The following is a 19,217-nucleotide window of genomic DNA, read 5'->3' as shown; positions in this document are numbered from 1 at the left end:
TATGTTGTTTGTATGTGAGAGCTCCATTATTCTAGAGAAAGCTTTTGCAGTTGAAAGGGGTAACTGTTCTAATATGCAGAGCCCAGGTAAATAATGTGTTTTTCTGGTGGCTTTCATCTCTGATGCTATGGAAGTGGTATCATGTTGCCATTTTTTTCCTCTCTGCTATTTCACATTTCAGCACGAGGTGGCAGCACTGGTGCCATGTCTGTCCGTGCCTGTCTCCATGCTCTGCCCTGGCATCCAGTTTCTTCAATGTCAGGTCTGCCCCCGCTGTTGGTGTGCTTTTCTGTCTTGTGCCAGGCAGCAATTTAAGCTTGGTCTCCGCAGACTGTCCAAGCCATTCAGGAATGACAGTGCTACCGGAGGTCAGAGTGGGCTTTTGATCTGTATTTGTACAGCTCCTTGCACAGTGGGCTCCTGACCTTTAATTAGGTCTCCTAGGTACCACAGTAAAGCAAATAATAAAAAATAATAATGTCTCTAGGTTTCCTCATCCAAACCAAAACCTCTATGAGGTGGCTTCTTGTTCATTTGAAAGGAGGGGGAAAACATTCATTTGTGTCCATTGAAATGCAGCCTGTTCTGGTCAGCTGTGGCCAGCATGCCTGGCACTGTTTCTTAATTGAAAAATTCAGCCTTTTTTTCAGTCAATTTGCTATATTTTCTGTGGTGGCAATTTCCTTCTACCAGAAGGTAATCACATTCAAACCTTTCTGTTTCCCATTATCTGCTGTCAAATGTAGCTCAAAAATGTCCCTGTCTCTCGTTCTTCATCTAGTCCCTCCCTCCATTTGTGCCTTTCCAAAAAACCCACACCAAAACCACCACCCCCCCCCCCAACCCACAAAACCCCCACAACTGAGCAAAACAAAGACGAAGGAAAAAAAAAAACACAAAAAGCCTTGCTGTTTGCTCCCCATCCACAACATGTTTCACTCTTAGGCTGTTTACCTCGCTTTAATGGAGATCTTGGTGATTGCAAGTAAGGAGGCGCTCATAACAGTACCTCAGAAATGTTGAGATTGCAGTGTCTTTCAAATATAATAATATATTTCATTTGGAATGCTATATTATCTTTGTAGATGATTGTGATAAGGATTTTTGGTTGCTTTCACTGTTTTGGGATGCTGTCATGGGATGGGGCTTTCTCTGCAGAATCGATAAGCAGACAGAGGTTCCCACACCCAGTAAGTGTCAGTAGTGCCAAGATGCTCTCTTCAGGCCTACAGATCTATGAAGAAAATGTCCTATTGGTGTCTATGTCCAATTTAAAAGAATTAAACACTATCATCCCTATTTTCCCCTGAGCAAAAATGTGGTGTTCAGGAACAGGAATTTATATTCTGCCCCCTGCACTGTGCCATCCCCCCCCACCCCCCCCCCCATCAGTGCTTGACTTCATGGCCACATAGAGATGCACAGTCAGGAAAGGAATAATTTTTGAGCTCTCATCTGTTTACCCTGTTTCTTACAAGGCTTGCAAACTCTGCTTATGTCCTCTGATTCTCATTCCAATAATTTCTTGGGGGAAAAAGTCACTCTACCACTGAGAAATTTTTTAAGGTATCTCGGTAACTTGGGCTCTTGCAGTGGCATACAGCACTTGTAACAAGTACCAGCTTCAGCTTTGCCTACTCAGCTTTGGAGTCTGATCTAGAGGAGAGAAACAGTGATATGTCTCAACTCCTCCTGCAATACCTCTTGATACAGTAGAGCTCTCACTGCACTGTGGTTCTCAGGAGCTCTGTGAAAATTTCTTCATGAACATGAGAGGGGAAGCAGTAGGTTATGTTGGGACAGGAGAAACCGTATCTCAGCAAAAGGTTTTGGGGCTGCTCTGTTGGGTACCCAGGCAGGGGGGATTCCTGCAGGATGTGATACCAGCTGTTGTGGTTTAACCCAGCAGGCAGCTAAACACCACACAGCAGTTCGCTCACCCCCCCCCCCCCCCCCCGCAGTGGGATGGGGGAGAGAATTGGGGGGGGGGAAGGTAAAACTCATGGGTTGAGATAAAGACAATTGAATAGGACAGAAAAGAAAGGGAAAATAATAATAATGATAAAAGAATATACAAAACAAGTGATGTACAATGCAATTGTTAACCACCCGCTGACTGATGCCCAGCCAGTTCCTGAGCAGTGGAGCCCTGGCCAGCTTTTCCCCTAGTTTATATGCTGAGCATGATACCATATGGTCAGGGATATCCCTTTGCTCAGCTGGGGTCAGCTGTCCCAGCCGTGTCCCCTCCCAGCTTCTTGTGCACCCCCAGCCTCCTCGCTGGTGGGGTGGGGTGAGGAGCAGAAAAGGCCTTGACTCTGTGTAAGCACTGCTCAGCAATAGCTAAAACATCCCTGTGTTATCAACATTATTCTCATCCTAAATCCAAAGCACAGCACTATACCAGCTACTGTGAAGAAAATTAACTCTATCCCAGCCAAAACCAGGACACCAGTCTTCACTCTGATGGCTGACATGGTGGTTGAAAGGTAGCAGCCACATAAAGCCTTGTCAATGCTGGCCCTCCTACCTTTCTTCTTGTGAGTGGAGCTGTGCTGGCATTAGCCATGATAAATGAGTCTCAAGGGAGTGCTTGCTTTGTACTCACGGTTGCTATAAAACATGATAAACTTCAACCTTTAGTGATGCTCTATTAGGTGAAGTGGCAATGTAGACGCTTCTGATTTGATCCTTGCGCTGGCCCAGAATTGCTTTAGCCTCTGCCATAGTTTAGAGCAGGCATATTAAACTGGGCTAAACTATGCCCAAGTAGCTCAAATGGCAGCTGTTTGCTAGCTGAGGGGAGCTGGAATGGAGTCGGATTATGATCACTTGCTTGACCCTGGAAATGCCCAGGGCATGCATCTTGTGCCGGGGACTAGGGTGGGATGTTCCAGGTTAGCAATGCTGTAACTGCGTCACCCAGGGATTCTTCTGGGTGGTTTGCCCTAGCTTTTACGTAGCCAGAATAGTGTGGTGGGACTGGGTGTGGGACAAGGGATGTTTCTAAGACTTTACTTGTGATTAGGTCACTCTTACAGACTGCCTCAAGCATCTCACCAGCTGTACTGTTTAACGATATGTATTATTTGGTTAAAGTCATGCTCAGCCTTGCAAAGGTTTCTTAAGCTTGAACACTAAAGGTTTATGTACTTTCATGGTAAATGCTTCCGTATTTCAGTGGTTATCCTGCAGCATGAATACACAAACTAAAGCTATTATTTATCGGTGACATTTATATGATAAAGCCTACGTCTACCAATAATTTTGCTTATAAATCTATTTTAATGTCTTCCCTGCTTTGTGTGACTGTTTGCAGTACTGAAAATGCCTTTTCTTGTGATGTGAACTACCACAGGTCTTGATTTTTATGTTTAGAGTAGCATTTTCATATTTTCTTTAGAACACCACAGTTTTTTGATAAGGCAAGAAAGCTAGCTATAACTTACTTTGCCCAATCCTTACATACAAATTACGCACAACAAGTGTAAAAAGGGCAGATTCTGTTTGCATTGAAACTAGTGGTACCATTCCCATTAACTTCAAGGGGAATAGAACAGTAGACCATAACGTACTAGGCTAACTCCTTATTGGCACATGTAAAGTAGAATAGTTACACACGTTAAATATGCCATTAATGTAAACTCATTGGCTAGCTAGCAAAAGGGCTTCTACTCAGGAAAGCTTTTAACACCTCTGTTAAGTCTATTTTGTCTGTTCAGATACAGTGTGGTTTTTCTCCCTGCTGGCTTTTCCTGGTGTGTGGGAGGTCTGATTTGGTTGGTTATGATGATAAAAATTCCTTTTAAATGCCTGTTTCCTAGATCTTAGGATTTTTCTTGTGTGCAAACAAAAGCATTGGTTCCTTCTTCTTTTCTTGCAGGACCATTCATCAGCGTAGTGTTGTCGAAGCTAGAGAACATGCTGGAGAATTCCTTGCATGTAAATTTGCTGCTTATTGGGATTATTACTCAGCTGGCAAGTTATCCACAGCCTCTTCTTCGCTCCTTTCTGCTCAACACCAACATGGTGTTTCAGCCTAGTGTGCGGTCACTTTATCAGGTATTTGACCACAAGTGTTAGTCATGCCTATTGGAACAGTATTTTTTGTGTCTCGTTAAACCTTACGTTAGCTCTTTTCAGTTCCACCTGTTGCTTTTCCACCTGTCTGAGAGCCTCTCATCTCATTTTGATGTTTTAATTACATTTGTGCAAAGAACTGGAAATTCTGTATGACCGTAACTTTTGTTGTAACTCTATTTTAATGCAGCTAGAGAAAGCCTGAGTATTCAGTCTGTGGCTGCATTGGGAGCAAGGGAGGAAGAAGTAATTGTTACTGTTGTTTTGGCAGGTGCTGGCATCTGTGAAAAATAAAATTGAACATTTTGCTTCCATTGAAAAAGACTTCCCAGGTCTTCTCCTGGAGGCCCAACAGTACTTGCTTTTTCGTGTGGACATGTCTGATGCCGCAGAAGAATTGCTAACCAAAGGTAAATGTTAACCACACTCAGAGGAGTGCTGGGTGGAATGACTCACCAGTTACCCCTCTTGTTTTCTACAGCATGATTAAAAGTAGGTGTGGTGCATTGTGAATATCATTAACCAGATGTACCCTTCTGACTTTAAACTGATGATGCTCAGTAGGCCACAGTATATGGATCTATTTGGATATTCTTTGCTTTTTAGAAGCTTTTATATGCTACAGAAAATGTCTGTTTAAAGAAGTAACAAAATCAGCTCTTGGCTTGCTGTCAGTTTGGCTGTAAACAAACTTGCTTTCAAGGCATGAGGTGAGATGGCATATGTGCATGATTTCATTTTATTTTTAGCCTGACCTTCAGCTAGTCATTGGTTCTTTTTTGATAAATGTTAGGGAGGACAGAAGTCCAGAATGAATTGGTTTCTGCAACAATTGAATAAGGCTTCATATCACGGTTTGGGCTACTACTGAGGGAGATAGATATTAGCCAGAAAACTTTGAATGTGCTTTCTTGAATGAAAACCAAACCAAACCACCACCAACAACAAAAGGGCGTGGGTGGGTGTAAAAGCCAGGACCAGGACACTTTGACAGCAGTGGGGAGTTAAACAGGAATCATCCCAACAGGCAGCTTTCCAGGGGACTTCTGTAACATCTGCTGCTTCTCAAGTACAGTGCATGCTACACCTGTCTTGATAGTTACCAGTAATTACACTGCTGTGGGGGAAGCTAGTAAAAATAAGCAAAATGAAGAATCTTATGTTCTGAGAACTTTCCAGATGCAGCCAGGCAACTGGTAGAGTTGGGGCTGTGCCCTGGGGACGTGCTGGTTCTCAGCTTGCTACTGAGCAGGCAATGTTGTGTGCAGGTTTCCCTTAGAAGCGAACTTCCCACACGATAGGAATGTGTTGGATTTGGTGAGAGCAGTGACTGCAGTGATTAAGAGCTGACTCAGCAACAGGGTTCAAGAGAGGCCGCATTTACAGGTGCGTGCTTACTCATTATTGCGAATCATTAATAATCACCCACTCTGCCCATACCTCTGTGAAGATGTTGATACGTTTCTTGGATTTCCAGAGGTGTGGAAAGTGGGACTTTTTATGTGCCATTTTAATTGTGTTTTCATTTTTCAAGGCTTTGAATAATAATTTACCTAGTTTCTAGTCAGCATGGTATGTGTTTCGAAGGTTTGCAGTACATCTAGTCTGTAAAATTATGATCTTCCTAAGGCTGCTTTTTGAAGAATTAGTCTGTGGAAGGTGCCTGCTGTAAAGGAGCTGTGTATTGCAAATGTCGGTAGTGTTTTAGGCACTACGTTCTGGTGCCATAGATTAGAAAGCCTTACAATTAGATGGTATTGTAGCTAGCATGTGGGAGATGAGATTAGGAGGCAACATTTAGTGTCCTTTTTTTCAAGTGCTGGCAATAAGAACTTTTATATAATGCATTCCCAATGGCATTTATTTATACTTTCTATTTTACGTCAGTTTTCTTCTGTGGGCTTCAGAATTTGCCAGGTTGACTCATGCTGGTCATTATTTAGGAATTTGAAACAAGGCTGCTTAGTCACCCTGTTGGTACATTTTCTTCTGTGTTGTAGCAACTCCCATAAAGAAGGCACCTCTTGATAAATAGATGCAGAGTAAATAAATGTCGGGATGACTGCAGACTCGGTTCCCAACAAGACTGGTGATGCAAGTAATCAAACTGTAATCCTAGGGGCAAGTTGGCTCAGTAGTCCATCAGCCCACAGTAGTTCATTATATTGATTAAGAAGTGCAAGGTAGGAACTGCTACAATAATGGTAAATGGAGGGGAAAAAAAAAAAGAGGAACTCCTGTATGATTTCTTTGCATTAGCTTGAATGCTACCTTTGAGCGTCATGCAAATTAGCTGTTCTCTGAGGGTGTTTTCCCCAAATGGAAGTGGTGAATAACCCGAAGTTTTTTCTACAGGTCTGAGCATAACTAGCCTCCTACAGAATTCACATCTGAAAAACAGAAGCCAGACTTAGTGGGGAACACAGATGTAAAACCGAAATATTCCAGAGCATTTCCTTTTTCTTGACAGTGATGGTCTCTGAAGGTGTTTGAGCAGAAATGGACCATTTGTTATTTTCTGCTTGCAGTAGTATGTGGTTTCCTTACACAGTAGCTTCGGTTCCTTACACAGCAGCTTGGGTTCTGGTTAGATATGTAGAGCTGTCGTGATGTAGAACCCATATGAAATGCTGCCCTTCTTTCAGTGTGTTGGTAACAGTATCTCCAGAGTACTCATTTTGTCATTTTCTCAGTTGTATGATTTGGTTTGCATCCTGACCCTAGAAAGAAGTGGACAATCCTGGTCAAAGAAGAAAATCAAATCTCTTGTCCCTAGACCAGCTTTCTGTACTTCCCCCCCCTGCCCCCGTTAAATCTAAATCAAAATGTTTTTAGGGAAATGGTTCAATTTTGATGCTTTTTGAAGGGAAGAGTTTAAAAAAAAAACCAAAACAAAAGCTTTGACAGTATACTAGCATTCTGCTTATATCAGCTAATCTATTTAAAAAACTTAAAATATTAATTATGAAACATTTTGATGTTAGAAAATACAAAAAAACCCCAAATCTTCAAGGGAAGCTCAAAACTTTATCTTTTCGTTGTAATTCATAATTTGTTTTTCCTCCCACAGTCAGAATTTTCCACAGAACTGAAATTCCTGTACTCTGTCTCTAGTAGATAAAAATTTGTAGAATAACAATATGAATGATTGATAACTCTGGAGTTGGAAAGGTTTTTTGAAACTCAAGAAAAGTACAACTCTGTTAGATGATTAAGATGAAAATGTCTTTCGAGTATTTGGAACTGTACAGTAATTCCACAGTGCCTTAGGAGAGGTACAGGGAAGGAACAAAACTGCAGAGCTGTAGAACAGAGGGATTGCGCTGCTGCGTCGGGCGAGGCATTCATCTACCAGTTCTCGCGTTAGCTACTTGGAGAGGTTTCAGGAAAAGCATGGTGTAACCTGAGACTGAGTTGTTTCCACATAAACTGCATGCACTTTAAGGGAAACCTCTTCTTAAGCCGAACGCTACATTGCTGCATTATCTGCAGTATGTGAGTTGATATGACAGTCCTTTTTTTTTTTTTTTTTTTTTTTTTTTTTTTAAAATGATTTACTTATACAGCTCATGAGAACATCTGCTTGTAAGTTAGACAGGATTTTATCTGTCTCTGCTTCTGGCTTCAATGACATCGTGTGGCAGTGAGTTCTGCAGGTTAATTTTTCTTTGTGAAGTATTTATTTCCATCAGTGTTAAATTTTCTCACCTTTTTAGTTTCACTAAATTAATTATCATCTAATTAAAGTGCAGTTCTGCTTCAGGTTGAAACAAGGAGCAATTGATTGAAATTTAAGTGCTGCTGTCACTGTAATTCCATGCGTTCTGATGCTTGAGCCCTGATCCTCTGATCTCTGGCACCAGAGATCATATTGCAGAGCACACAGTGGTTTTCACTTGCTCTTTTTTTAATGTTTAGTTGCTTTACAGGGAGTTAAAGGTAAGTGTAGTTAGTGGGGCCTACAGCTGTAGAAAAATCAAATTTTCAAATGTTTTTTCCCTTAGTTTCTAGCTTGCTTCAAACTCCCATGGCGATGTGATAGCTTGGCCTCAAACCCATTTACGTGATGATTCACGGGGAGAGGGTAGAGAGAAAGAGAGAGAAGTAAAGTCCAAATGATATTTCGATCTGGGGAAGGGCTAGAGCACAGCATCATTTAAATTGAGACAACTATGCTGGGTCTAGATGGGTAGATATTATCTGCTATTTCATAAGGTAAATCCATATTACTTTTTCCCTTGACTCCTTTTCTGCCCACATATTTTTCTCATCAGAGTTGGAACTGAATAATATATAACCTGGGGAAAGATAGCTAATAAAAAATGCAATAGAATCAGACCACGTAGAACTTTAAAATGTTGGATTAGTGGAGTATCTCCCTGCACGGTCTGGGTACTGCGAACTACGGCTCTGAAGGCAGCCCTTGTAAACCCGGTTTGGACACTGTACAAACACTGTGTGTGCTTAATATACTGAGTCCTTATTTCCTCTCCGCTCTTCCTGGCTTTAGGTAATGTCCAGCACAGCAGCAATGCAGGGAAAGGAAGGAACTTCTCTGAAGCTTACCCGGCAGTACTCCAGCCTTTCCTGGGACATAAAGGAAAGAAAGGCCTGGCTCATCCTGGCCTTCCCGCGCACGTGAGGAATGCCGTACTCGCAGCTGCCCTTTTCCCGGAGTTCCTGAAGGAGCTGGCAGCTCTTGCTCAGGAGCATTCCATTTTATGTTACAAAATACTGGGGGATTTTGAGGATTATTATTAGTGGGGTTTTTAAACGTGTTTTTAAAAAAGCTTTTGGCGTTCAAACATATTTTTAATGTAAAGCTGCTTACAAAAGAATGTTGTACTTCAATATATCCTGAAAATACTTGATTTGGAGGGGGGAAAAGGAGGCAAAATGTTATTCCATGTTACCTTATATTAGGCCTTATAATTTCCCTCTGTGCTACATAACGTATTTGAGAGATTTCTGATACTGCTCTTACTGCAGCTTCCTACTTCATCTCCTCCTCTTTGCACAGCCACCCTTCTTTAGCATCACTGATTGCTGTTGAATTTCTGCAATAGACACTTGTAGGTTGGCTAAGAGAGGCAAATGTTTTAGCTTTTTCTGTTCCAGAAATACTCTTCTGGATAACTCATTAGAAGACAGTTTTTTTGGAAAACCATTGCCCCATGGGGACAGTTGAGAGTATAAAAGTATACACAAAATCTGCACAAAACCCCGTTATGTGAAGGGTTGTGCTTCTTCATGTCTTTGTCCTCTTCCTCCCTTCCTGTCCTTTTGCCTGAAATGGGTTCTTACCAATCCAGATCTGAAGCCCTCTTTTTAACTAGCGGCTCAGGTTTTGTGAATTCAAGTGATCTTATGTGTATTAAACCCATGACTAGCCAAAAGCAGGTGCTGGACCCTACACATACCACATTGCCTTATGTTGCAGACAGATCCGCAGCTATCAGCTGTTGGTCTTTGAAGTCAAATGAACTGTGTAAGTGGATGTGGATTGCAGACTGCCTGGAATTTTCCTTGCAGTTTCTCGGCATTCTTTGATAACTACTGCATTGCTACCTAAACTCTCAAGCAGGCCTTATTTAGTAAGATTTGCACAAAGTACGGAACAAAATGTTTCTATGCAAGCTGTAATTAGTATGTAGTTTGTTTTTATGCTCATTTTAATAAGCTAAAGAAAGGTCTTCAATATCTTTCAGTAGTATTAAAAGGACAGCAGGCTGTTTTTGTCGTTTTCTTTTTAATGAAAAAGGTTGGCTTGCTCCTGAAAGCTGTTCTGTTTTATTGTTAATTTTTCTGGTTAAGGGAAAGTTAAATACTGTTTGTTTACTTTTAATTTAGGCGTTGACTTTTCCTAATATTGCACTTTTGGGATGGTGAGGGGAGGACCAGACTATTCGCCAGCTGTAGAAAAGGAAGGAGTAACAGGGAAAGCTGTCTGCTGGTGACTAACTGCTTGAGAAAATTCTCTTCTGTGAGTAATGGGCTTCATTAGAAGAACCCAAACATGATGAATTGGTGTATCACCACTGCATTTCGTCTTATCTTAGTAGCATAATTGTCCTTCCAGTGTGCTGTAGTTGGCTACATAAAGAGGGGCTTAGTTCAAGAAAGCCTTAAACCCCTTTGTCCAGGAAAGAAACTGTCCAGGAAATCTGAAGAAACAGAAATCAGAAATAATATTTGCATACATTAGTTCTCCTGCTCATTGTAATTCTGTAATGTGGGATGCTCCAGTTAACCGCATCCTGATTTTGAAACACTTTCTCTGAGATTGCAAGGGAAAAGAACACTTTAAAAACAAAGACACTCCAGAAGAGTCTAATTAATTACAGGTCAAATTCCTGTGGAATCTGCAGTGCAATTTAAGCTCCTAAATCCTTTAGATGCTTCTTAATTACAATTAAGGTAATTAATTGTACCTTTAATCTACAAGCTGTGAGAAGCATTCATTGTATCAGAGTGCTGTGGGCTATTCCAAGGAAAAAAAAAAATCCCAAAGTGTACCTCTAACAACATCACCTCAAGAATTTCTCTGGGTCCATCTTCACTTGTTTGCTGTACAGTCTTCACTTCCATGATGGCTGGGGGTCCTGTTGCTTCCTAGCTGACTCTCTGGTTGCTTTCTTTTCTAACTTGTTTATTTTTTTAGGCACCATTGCATCCCCATCCTGTAAATCACCTACTGACTTCCACATGGCCCTGTTTCACCTCACAAGCTTCCAAAGAAGCTGAAGCCAGGCTGTGTTTTTTTTCTTAAATCTTAGTTATCCAGGTTTAAGAGAGCTCTTTCTTTTTCTTTTTTCCCCTGCATTGTTGTTGTAAATGGGCAATGAGCAAATTAAGGGGTGTTTGTTTTGTTTTGGTTTTTTGTTTGTTTTTATTTTGTTGGTTTGTTTTTAAAACTCGTCCTAGGATGTGGTGGGTTCTTTCCCCACTCCCCTGTTCCTGCTCCCACTATTACCAGTCGTGCTGTCTTTCATGCTGTACTCGCAGACCTGGCCTGAAGGGGTTCAGTAGCGTTGTGTGTGAAAAGTGTTTTAGCATTGTGGATGCAGGGTCAGTGCTTGCTCTGCTCCTCACCTCTTCTGGCAGGAACTTTATGTGAGCAAAAGAAAAAGTACCAAATGAGTGTGGTCAGCTAACTTTTAGTGGTTCAGAAACAAGTGCTAAATTGCAGAAGCAATCCAATCCTTTTTCTGAAGGACTTTTTAAAAAGGAATGAAAAAGAATTTTATTTTATTTTTTTAAAATAAAGAATTCTGCAGACCAGTGCTCAAGGCAGTAAGGTTATTATGTGAACACTCCCTTCCCTTGTTTTTATGCTAAAATAAGAATCTTTATTTGCTGAGTAGAAGGGATTTCTTTTGAGATTGTACATTTGTTGAAAACACCAGTTAAAATTAACAAAGTCATGGAAGTTCCATCTCAGCAGGTCTCTTAAGCTACATAGGGATTTTAAACTGTGGACTGCTCAAAACAGCATCTGTAAATTTGAGGAAGGGCAGGATTTACCTCGTAAACTATAGTAGAACTTATGCTCTACATCCAGTAGGATAAATTCAGCCTTTGAAATCTGGAGTCATGTGGAAGACTTATTGCTGAAAGGTCACAACTGTGTGTGTGCACAGTGTCCCCTTGTAAATGGGAAATCTGTCTGTCAGCTCCCCCAAAGGAAGAGGTAGACGAGCACAGTGGCCCTGGCTCAGGACTGTAAAAATGGCGATCGTACATGTAACTTTATATTACTTGGTTCCTGAGCAGGATCAGACTTGCAGCTATGTCTTAGTTGTGATCGTAGCATAATGTCCAGCAGCCAGCAAAAAAAATATTGGCAGGAATTGCATCTTCCTGTCTTCAAAATGCAGAACCTGTGATTTAGCTTGAAAATGTTGATCTTTTGAGATTCATCACCTCCGTGATGAATGAGTTCTTCAGCCAAATGTTTAATAAGCTTCTTCCCTCCAGTTAGAGAATGTGTTATCCCATCTCTCACCAGTGATACATCTTTTTCCAACCCCCCCCCCCATATGCCTATGGTCCAAGCTGTGGTCCAGCTGGTAGGCCCCAGGAGGACACGGCGTTATGCTGCTCTTTCCAAGAGTGAGGAAGTGCTCTATGGTCTGGATTTCCCCACCCTCGTGTGTGTGTGACTAGAGCGGTCCCTCTTCCACACGTTGTCTCAGCATCAGTCACAAATGAAGCGTCTTGGCGTTGGCAGATCTATTCCAAAACCTGCAGGTGGTGGCTCAGTGATACCAAAACTAATTTCCAGTGTCCTGCTCGATGTTTCAGACTGTGAACGCCACAATTCCGATGATGTAGCTTTTGAGTGTGGTTTTAAGCTGTTCTGCTGTAGCAAGGAATCTTTCCGGCAATTTCAACCTGCTATTATTTTTACAACCTACCTATAAAGTGAACGCTTTAGTGTCTTAAAACAGTTGTAGTCATTCTCTTTTACCTTTGAGCACTTTTGGATGCCCTGTGGGTTAGTCTCAGCACACACACACACATTGTTTGTATTAATTGGGCTAAAGCGCTCAGCAACTTTCATTCAAAACAGCATCACCCTTTGCATGTGCTGATCTTTGGACATGTACAGACAGTTGCAATTCACGTGCTGCGTTGTTGGCCCTACTTACTGCCTTTTTATTATTATATTCTAGGCATTTTTCTTAAATTTGATCTTTTCCATGTGTGCCCTAAATAAAAATACAGGATTTCAAATGAGATTTGAGTTGTTGGTTGTTGTGGTTTCGGACGTGAAAGATGCACTGCCTTTTTTGTCCTGGTAATTTCTGACCTTGGTTTGGAAGAACAGAAATGAGAGCTGCTGTTGTCAGCTGTATTCCGTGGAGATGAGAAAATTCCCAGTAGCGGGCACAGGCTGTCCCTCCCACCGGCACACCCAGATACATCCTTCAGAGCATCCAGTTCGTAAATTACTTATTTCCTCTTTCATCAGGGTTTGTCACTTTGTAAAAAGTCTGATGAATTCAGTGGTGTCGTGCTGCCGTACCCACTCAGTGCGTTTGCCTTTCAGATGCGATTTGATCTTTTTAGTAAGATCAGTGAATTCCCTAGAATGGGAGGAAACACGGTGTGACTGGGGTGGACCTCGGACATTGGCAGGGGCCGCGCTTTGGACTGGGAACAGGACTGGATAGGCAGTAAGCCTGAACAGCGTTTCTGCCACCAGTGCCATTCTAATTGCTCTTTGGCCCAGGCACAATGCCGAAGTGCTCTGTTCACTCCTTCAGAGAAAAACATTTGCAAACAAATTTACGGCATCCCGCAGAGTCCAAGGGTTTAAGTTCAAGAGGTTAAGTTCTATTTACCAAGAGAAGTATACTATCTAGCACAGCGCGTACACGTTCACTACCCTTTTGTGCATTCTTCTTGTGCCTCACAGAAGGTTTCGTGCTTCAGGAAGGATTTTTAGGTCCTCTAAGAAGCTCTAAAATCTCAGGGTTGGGAAGAAAAGGATGGGAGTGGTGTGATTTGGTGCAGTTAAATTATGCCATTGTATCATTTGAATTTGTAGCCACAGCTCCTGTTTGAGGGCAGCTTGATTTAATAAGCAATTTACTGTGCTGTATTTACTGAAATTGCTATGTCATGCCTGCAGTTTTTATGACTGCTCCCATTACATTTGTAACATTTAAACTGCATCTGTGGTTATGAGTAGAATACTTGGATTTTCCTCTTTCTTTTAAGTCAGATAGCTCTGGCACAGTACAGTAATGTTGCTGCTGTGTCCAGATCCGATTTAGATAATTACAGTATGTTCTGCCTTGCACCTTTTGAGCATTATCAGCAGAAACGGAGGGTACATGACACCCAGGCTGCTTACCTTAATGAGCGAACCAAAGGTAAAACACTGCAGATTAGCAGGGGGCACTTGCCTCTGTGCAAAACGCAGTAAGAATTTACATTTGTGTTGCTCTGATTTACTTGGGGACCAGAAAGAAAAAGCTCATAGCAAACTTGAAAAATGACACTGACAGCATCCCATGGTACCTGTCCAAGTGGGTAGCACTGCTATGCAATGTTTTGGGTTAGAACTGTGCAAAGGAGGGTAAAAATTGCTCCTTGTTAAGGTGGTGTCAGACTTGCATAAATAGGTATTCAGGTAGTATGACGGTGGTGCCAGCTGTCAGACTGCAGACAGCCGCAGAATGCAATGCCGTCTCAGTGACTTTGTTGGCAGTGAATGACTAAATGTACTTTATCTTTTAGGGGCCCCCAGCTTTTCTAAACATGTTGTGGCCCAGCATCAATGTACTTCATTTGTTACATGCTCAGTTGGAAGCCTCTTATTTATGAATAGGAGCATTACTTGGATTCTCAAATATGTAGGTACTTAAAGTGACGTTTTGTTGCTGACTGTGCAAATCTTCTTTTTGTTCATTGATTATAATGGTGCTTGTGTGGCAGCTGGATTAAATTAAGACTGAAGTCTCTGGGCTAAAAGCCCTGATGGAACTTTTGTGCAAAGGCTGCATTTCTTGACCAAATAACTTTCTCTTGGGCTTCGGCAGACTGCCCGCATACAATTACATATCGTGGACTAAATACCTGCAAACTTACATTTCTGATGAAGCCGATTCCACAGCAGCTGCATCTTATTGCAGTCTACTTTAAAAATAACTAGCTTGGATATAGACCAAAAAATAACGTGGGTGAGTCAAATCCAAGACAACTAAACTGCGTCCAGTGCAGTGCTGCTGTGTCAGTTTGGCTAGAGCTCAGACGAAATGCCATCTCGTCCTCAAAGGAGAGGGAGTGGCTCTGGGTCTCGGTATCTCTTGCTGCAGCTTGAGCCAAGGACTCATGTCTCTCGAGGTGTCTCCTGGTGTCCAAGGGCTGCTTGGTGTTGGCAACTCTGACCAGCATCTGTCATAAAACTCCAGAGTCGTAACATCGGTTTCTGAGCTTCAGCGTGAAAAACCTAGCTGCCTCTAAGACAAGTCTGAAAATATGGCCTCTCAAACTTTAGAAATGAGAAAGTAAAATATAACTTATTAACGGTTATGCCTGCTTAGTGGGTGTGCTTTAGATAATTAAAGCTGTGGCTGATGTTACCATATGTCAGGGGAACTTTTGCTTTGTGCTTACACAAAATGCCTGTGCATGGAGGGAGCATTCCCTACAGTGAAACTGTTGGCCTTCAAGCACTCGTGTTAGGATTAGCTCATGGCGGCACAACTTCTGCAGCTCTAAACACTGAACTCACCTCTTAGGCCTTTCTCCAAAGGCTGCGATGACAAGGCAATGGATATGGCATGAAATAATTGGCTGCCCATGTAGGTGCTGGGCTAATGTGGGGTCTGGCACAGCTGTCACCAGTCTTTTTGGGGGAAAAGCCAGCAGGTGAGATGGAGTCATCTGCAGGGTCCTGAGTTGGACCTCACATGCACAGATAAAGGGGAGGGACAGCAAAGGTCGGGTCCCTCTCCGCCTGTACATACAAATGCATGATGCAAATGGTCAGCAAATGCTGCAGACAATTGTGAAATGTCTGTACACCCTACAGGAGATCTTAAGGGTCTGGGACTAGGATGGTCCTAGAGGGAAGAAGACTTGGTCAGGACTCATTAGGACCACGTGCAGCTGCGTTGCTCACTAAACTCTACCTTCTTTTGCATCTTTGTTGCCTCATGGCAACACCTGAGCATTCCTGTAGGTTTGTTTTATTGCAGTTAAAATTCAGGCTCTACGGCCTGATGTGGGGTGTGTGTTGAGCACAGTCAAAAGAGAAGGAGCATTCCTGGTGGCTTTGTGTTCCTGCTGCAGTGATCCATAATTACTGATCTGGCTTGGCCCAGGGGCTCTTCTAGATGGAGTTTAAATTTGCCATCGCAATGGGCAGGAAAAGGCGCAGCAAATCGCAGGTCATGATGACTTAGGATTTTGTATTTTATTGCCTTCCTCACACTGGTTAGCAATAGAATTCTCTCCCTCTCTCTATATATATTACCTGAAAGTTCGCAGCTTCTGAGGGGACAGGGAAGACTTGCACTCGACAGCCGATCCAGTGCAGGTAAGCTTCTAAGATAAATCTTCACCTCCAATTTGCTGTAACTTGGTTTTATACGGCTATTATGTGAAGCAGAATCCAATGAACTTTGGAGTGTTTGTAAACAGCATTGCAAGGAAGATGCAGGCAACAAGGGCAAAAAGACCACCAGCGTGCTATTCCCTCTTCTCTCGTGCAGTTTGAGAAGAGAGGGTTGAGTGAAAACCCAATTTGTTTTTCTTTATGTGAAAAAACCCACACACTCTACATGTTGAGCATACACACAAGGCCATAAATCGCTGAGAAGGTGCTGCCGAGGTCAGTGGTTGTGAAAGTGTGTAGGTAGAGGGGTGCTCAGAACAGAAATGAGAACATTACAGTACGCTGACACCACGCCACAGCAGTGGAGCGGAAAGGGGCCGCAGTGAAATCGCAGCATGAATACTCTAGCTGTAAATTTTTTAGTTAAGGTTCCTATCATACGCTTCTATTTTTAACAGTTGAAATTAAACTCTGCAGCCAAGGCTGAGTGCTAGAAATTCTTTCTTCACTACTTCAGCATTGCCAGCATCTTTTTTGACAACTTTCTTCTCCTCCTCTGCAACCTCAGATATGGGATACTTCAGCTATACAGGATTGTAAGTATCATCTCTCCACCATCAGGAGTGACCTCCTAAAGGACTTCAGCAATGAGTAGATGAGATTGTCGTGACAGTGTCTGGTGTCAGCTTTTAATTTGCGAGCATTTTCCTCGGCCCTCTGTTCGTGGATGGTTACTGCTGAAAACCTGCATGAAACTGTCCTTAATTCACCCCGCCTAATGCCGTTGCACAGATGCCATCTGCAATCAGTACATCAGGGAGCACTGTTGTAGCTAAATAAGACTTGCAAGTTGGGGTCAAAGCCTTAGTCTTAATTCTTGAGTTCCTAGCCTCGATACAACCACACTTAAAACAGTCTCCTGGTCTGCAAAATGTTCTGACATGAACACTCTGTAGTCAGGCTCTGCCTTTTTATCTTGTGGACCCACCTGTCCTATGGGGCTTTTCTTATTTGTCTTTACAATAGCAGATATTAAATTCCCTGAGGCTGCTGCTTCTGTCTTTTAATGTACTCCATCGACTACTGCTATGCAAATATAAATCAAAGCTGTTTTGTGCAGTACAGAGTTCACTTGTGGAGTACTTAGAACTTGCCTTTAGCTTCGTTTAGGGCACTGAGGAAGGTGGTGGTTGGATTTAGGCTGCTGTATCAGGCCCTTGGCAGGCAAAAAAGGATCCGGTGTTTTGGCTGTATTGGTTTGATCAACGTGGTGTAAGGTGACTGATGAGCCCCTTAATGCAGGCTGCCATAGTGGGAGCAGTATTAGCTGGCCCTGCGGAGCCTTCTCAGCTCTCGTCCCAGCACTTTCAGCTACCACTGCTTTAAAGTTGGTAGCTGGTATCTCCACAAATGTTAAAAACATTCATCATCTTGATCTCATTTGACTCAAACAGCTTTTTTCTGTCAGAAAGAAATTTACATTTTGTGTGCACCGGCAAAAGATTTCTTTAAAAATTTTAGAAGTGACTGTTTCATAATATAGTGCGAAATTTATAGACTATAGCTGCTCTTTCCCTTCCCTGGAAGAGGAAGAATATTATAATTATCCCTTTTTAATCTTTCTTGTTATCCATTGTGTCTGGCAGGTAGAGGTGAAAATAGATTGAGATTTACAGTAAATCCATTTAAAGATCTAATGCTGTACTCTTACAGAACTTGGCTTATGATTTTTAACAGATTTTGTACCATATTAGCAAAGCATAATTACGTAGGAAGAGAGTGGCTAAGAAGAAGTAGCCATTAAAAAGACATTTACCAGCAGTAGCCATGCCACAGTCGTGGAGATCCTTCCCTCTTCTAAATACAGCTTAATACATGGTTGTTTTGCCTTCTCTTTTATAAGAGGCACCCACTACAGCAGAGGGGAAACTCAGCACAAAGCTGTGCAACAAAAAGCATTAACCTTAGAGGAGCACCTTTTGGAAACAATTGTGTTTTTCTAAACAGAGGGAGTACCTTTCAATTAAGAGTCCAGATTTCATGCAGAAGCTCTTGTGCCTTGTCGTTTCTTGCTGTCATGGCAAGAGCTGACCAAAATTTAAAGTTTGCTGTATAATCTAAACCTTTGTTGACTGAACACTTGAAAACTCACACCACTGTAAGTAAAAATGGTACTTTTTGCTCATGACGTGAAAAGTGATAGTAAAAGCCTTTGTCTGAAGGTCAGGTTACATAAAAATTCAAGGAGGGGGCTGGTTTGGGTTTTGGGGGGGAGTTTTTGGAGGGTTTTTTGTTCGTTTTTTTTTTTTTTTTTTTTTTTAAGCATCATGGTTTTTGATTGCAACCATGTTACTGCTTTTTGTCAGCTTCATGACTTTTGGAAGTTATTTTTACGTGAATAATGGGTATACATTTTATTCATTAAATGTATTTGAAAACCACGGGGTTTTTTTCCTTCTAATTAAGAGTTCACACTTGAATCGTGAGCCAGTTTGTACAGAAATGTCCTCCTCGAGACAGACACTAGGACTACTACTCGTGAGCATGAACTGCCCTCAACCCAGTTTGAACTAGTGTTGCAAGCACCGCATTGGCAAAAGGTGACTAAAGTCCCAGGGCCATACCTGCTGCACTCCTCTGACAACGTCTGCCCTGCAGGCCAATCCTAAAGAACAGTTCTGAAGAAGTATCTCTGAGGTCTGAGATAAATGTGATCTTTAAAATGTACAGCTTAGCTGCCTCCAGAAGGGATTTAAGAACTTCAAACCCCTGGTACTAAATTGGATTTCTTTTCCTAATAAATGTAAATTTGATAGGCTGCCTCTAGTTGTGTTTCCTGTTAATGGTTTGATCAGCTAAACTGGGTTGGGACTGGAAAGTTAACTCTAGGACCCTGGATGTCAGTGGGTACTTAAAGCTAGGAGCTGAAAGGCGGAAGGTATAAAAAAACCAGCATAAAACACGCCTTAGGATTAAATAGCGGAGCAGGCCCTGGAACCCAGCTGAATCCTGCTCAGTTTTGGTAAGCCAGCTGCGTGTTCAATTCCTTCCACAACGTGGTGCGGGT

At 42.1% G+C, this 19,217-nt stretch overlaps 1 protein-coding gene across 1 annotated transcript in view; it reads left to right on the top strand.

The window, feature by feature from the left end:
* The window catches only part of FHIP1A (FHF complex subunit HOOK interacting protein 1A), a 39,286-nt gene extending 30,250 nt beyond the window's left edge, over positions 1-9,036 (top strand). Inside the window, exons 9-11 of the mRNA XM_075499265.1 lie at positions 3,884-4,062; positions 4,352-4,490; positions 8,591-9,036. Of these exons, the coding sequence (XP_075355380.1) occupies positions 3,884-4,062; positions 4,352-4,490; positions 8,591-8,841 (569 nt within the window). The 3' untranslated portion in view covers positions 8,842-9,036. The remainder of the gene's footprint in view (positions 1-3,883; positions 4,063-4,351; positions 4,491-8,590) is intronic.
* The last annotated feature ends 10,181 nt before the right edge of the window (positions 9,037-19,217 follow it).

The sequence above is a fragment of the Mycteria americana genome, chromosome 4 (assembly GCF_035582795.1).
Source record: "Mycteria americana isolate JAX WOST 10 ecotype Jacksonville Zoo and Gardens chromosome 4, USCA_MyAme_1.0, whole genome shotgun sequence".
Classification (NCBI taxonomy): Eukaryota; Metazoa; Chordata; class Aves; order Ciconiiformes; family Ciconiidae; genus Mycteria; species Mycteria americana.
Note: the sequence above shows the minus strand (reverse complement) of the source record. Positions and strands in the feature narration are given on the sequence as shown.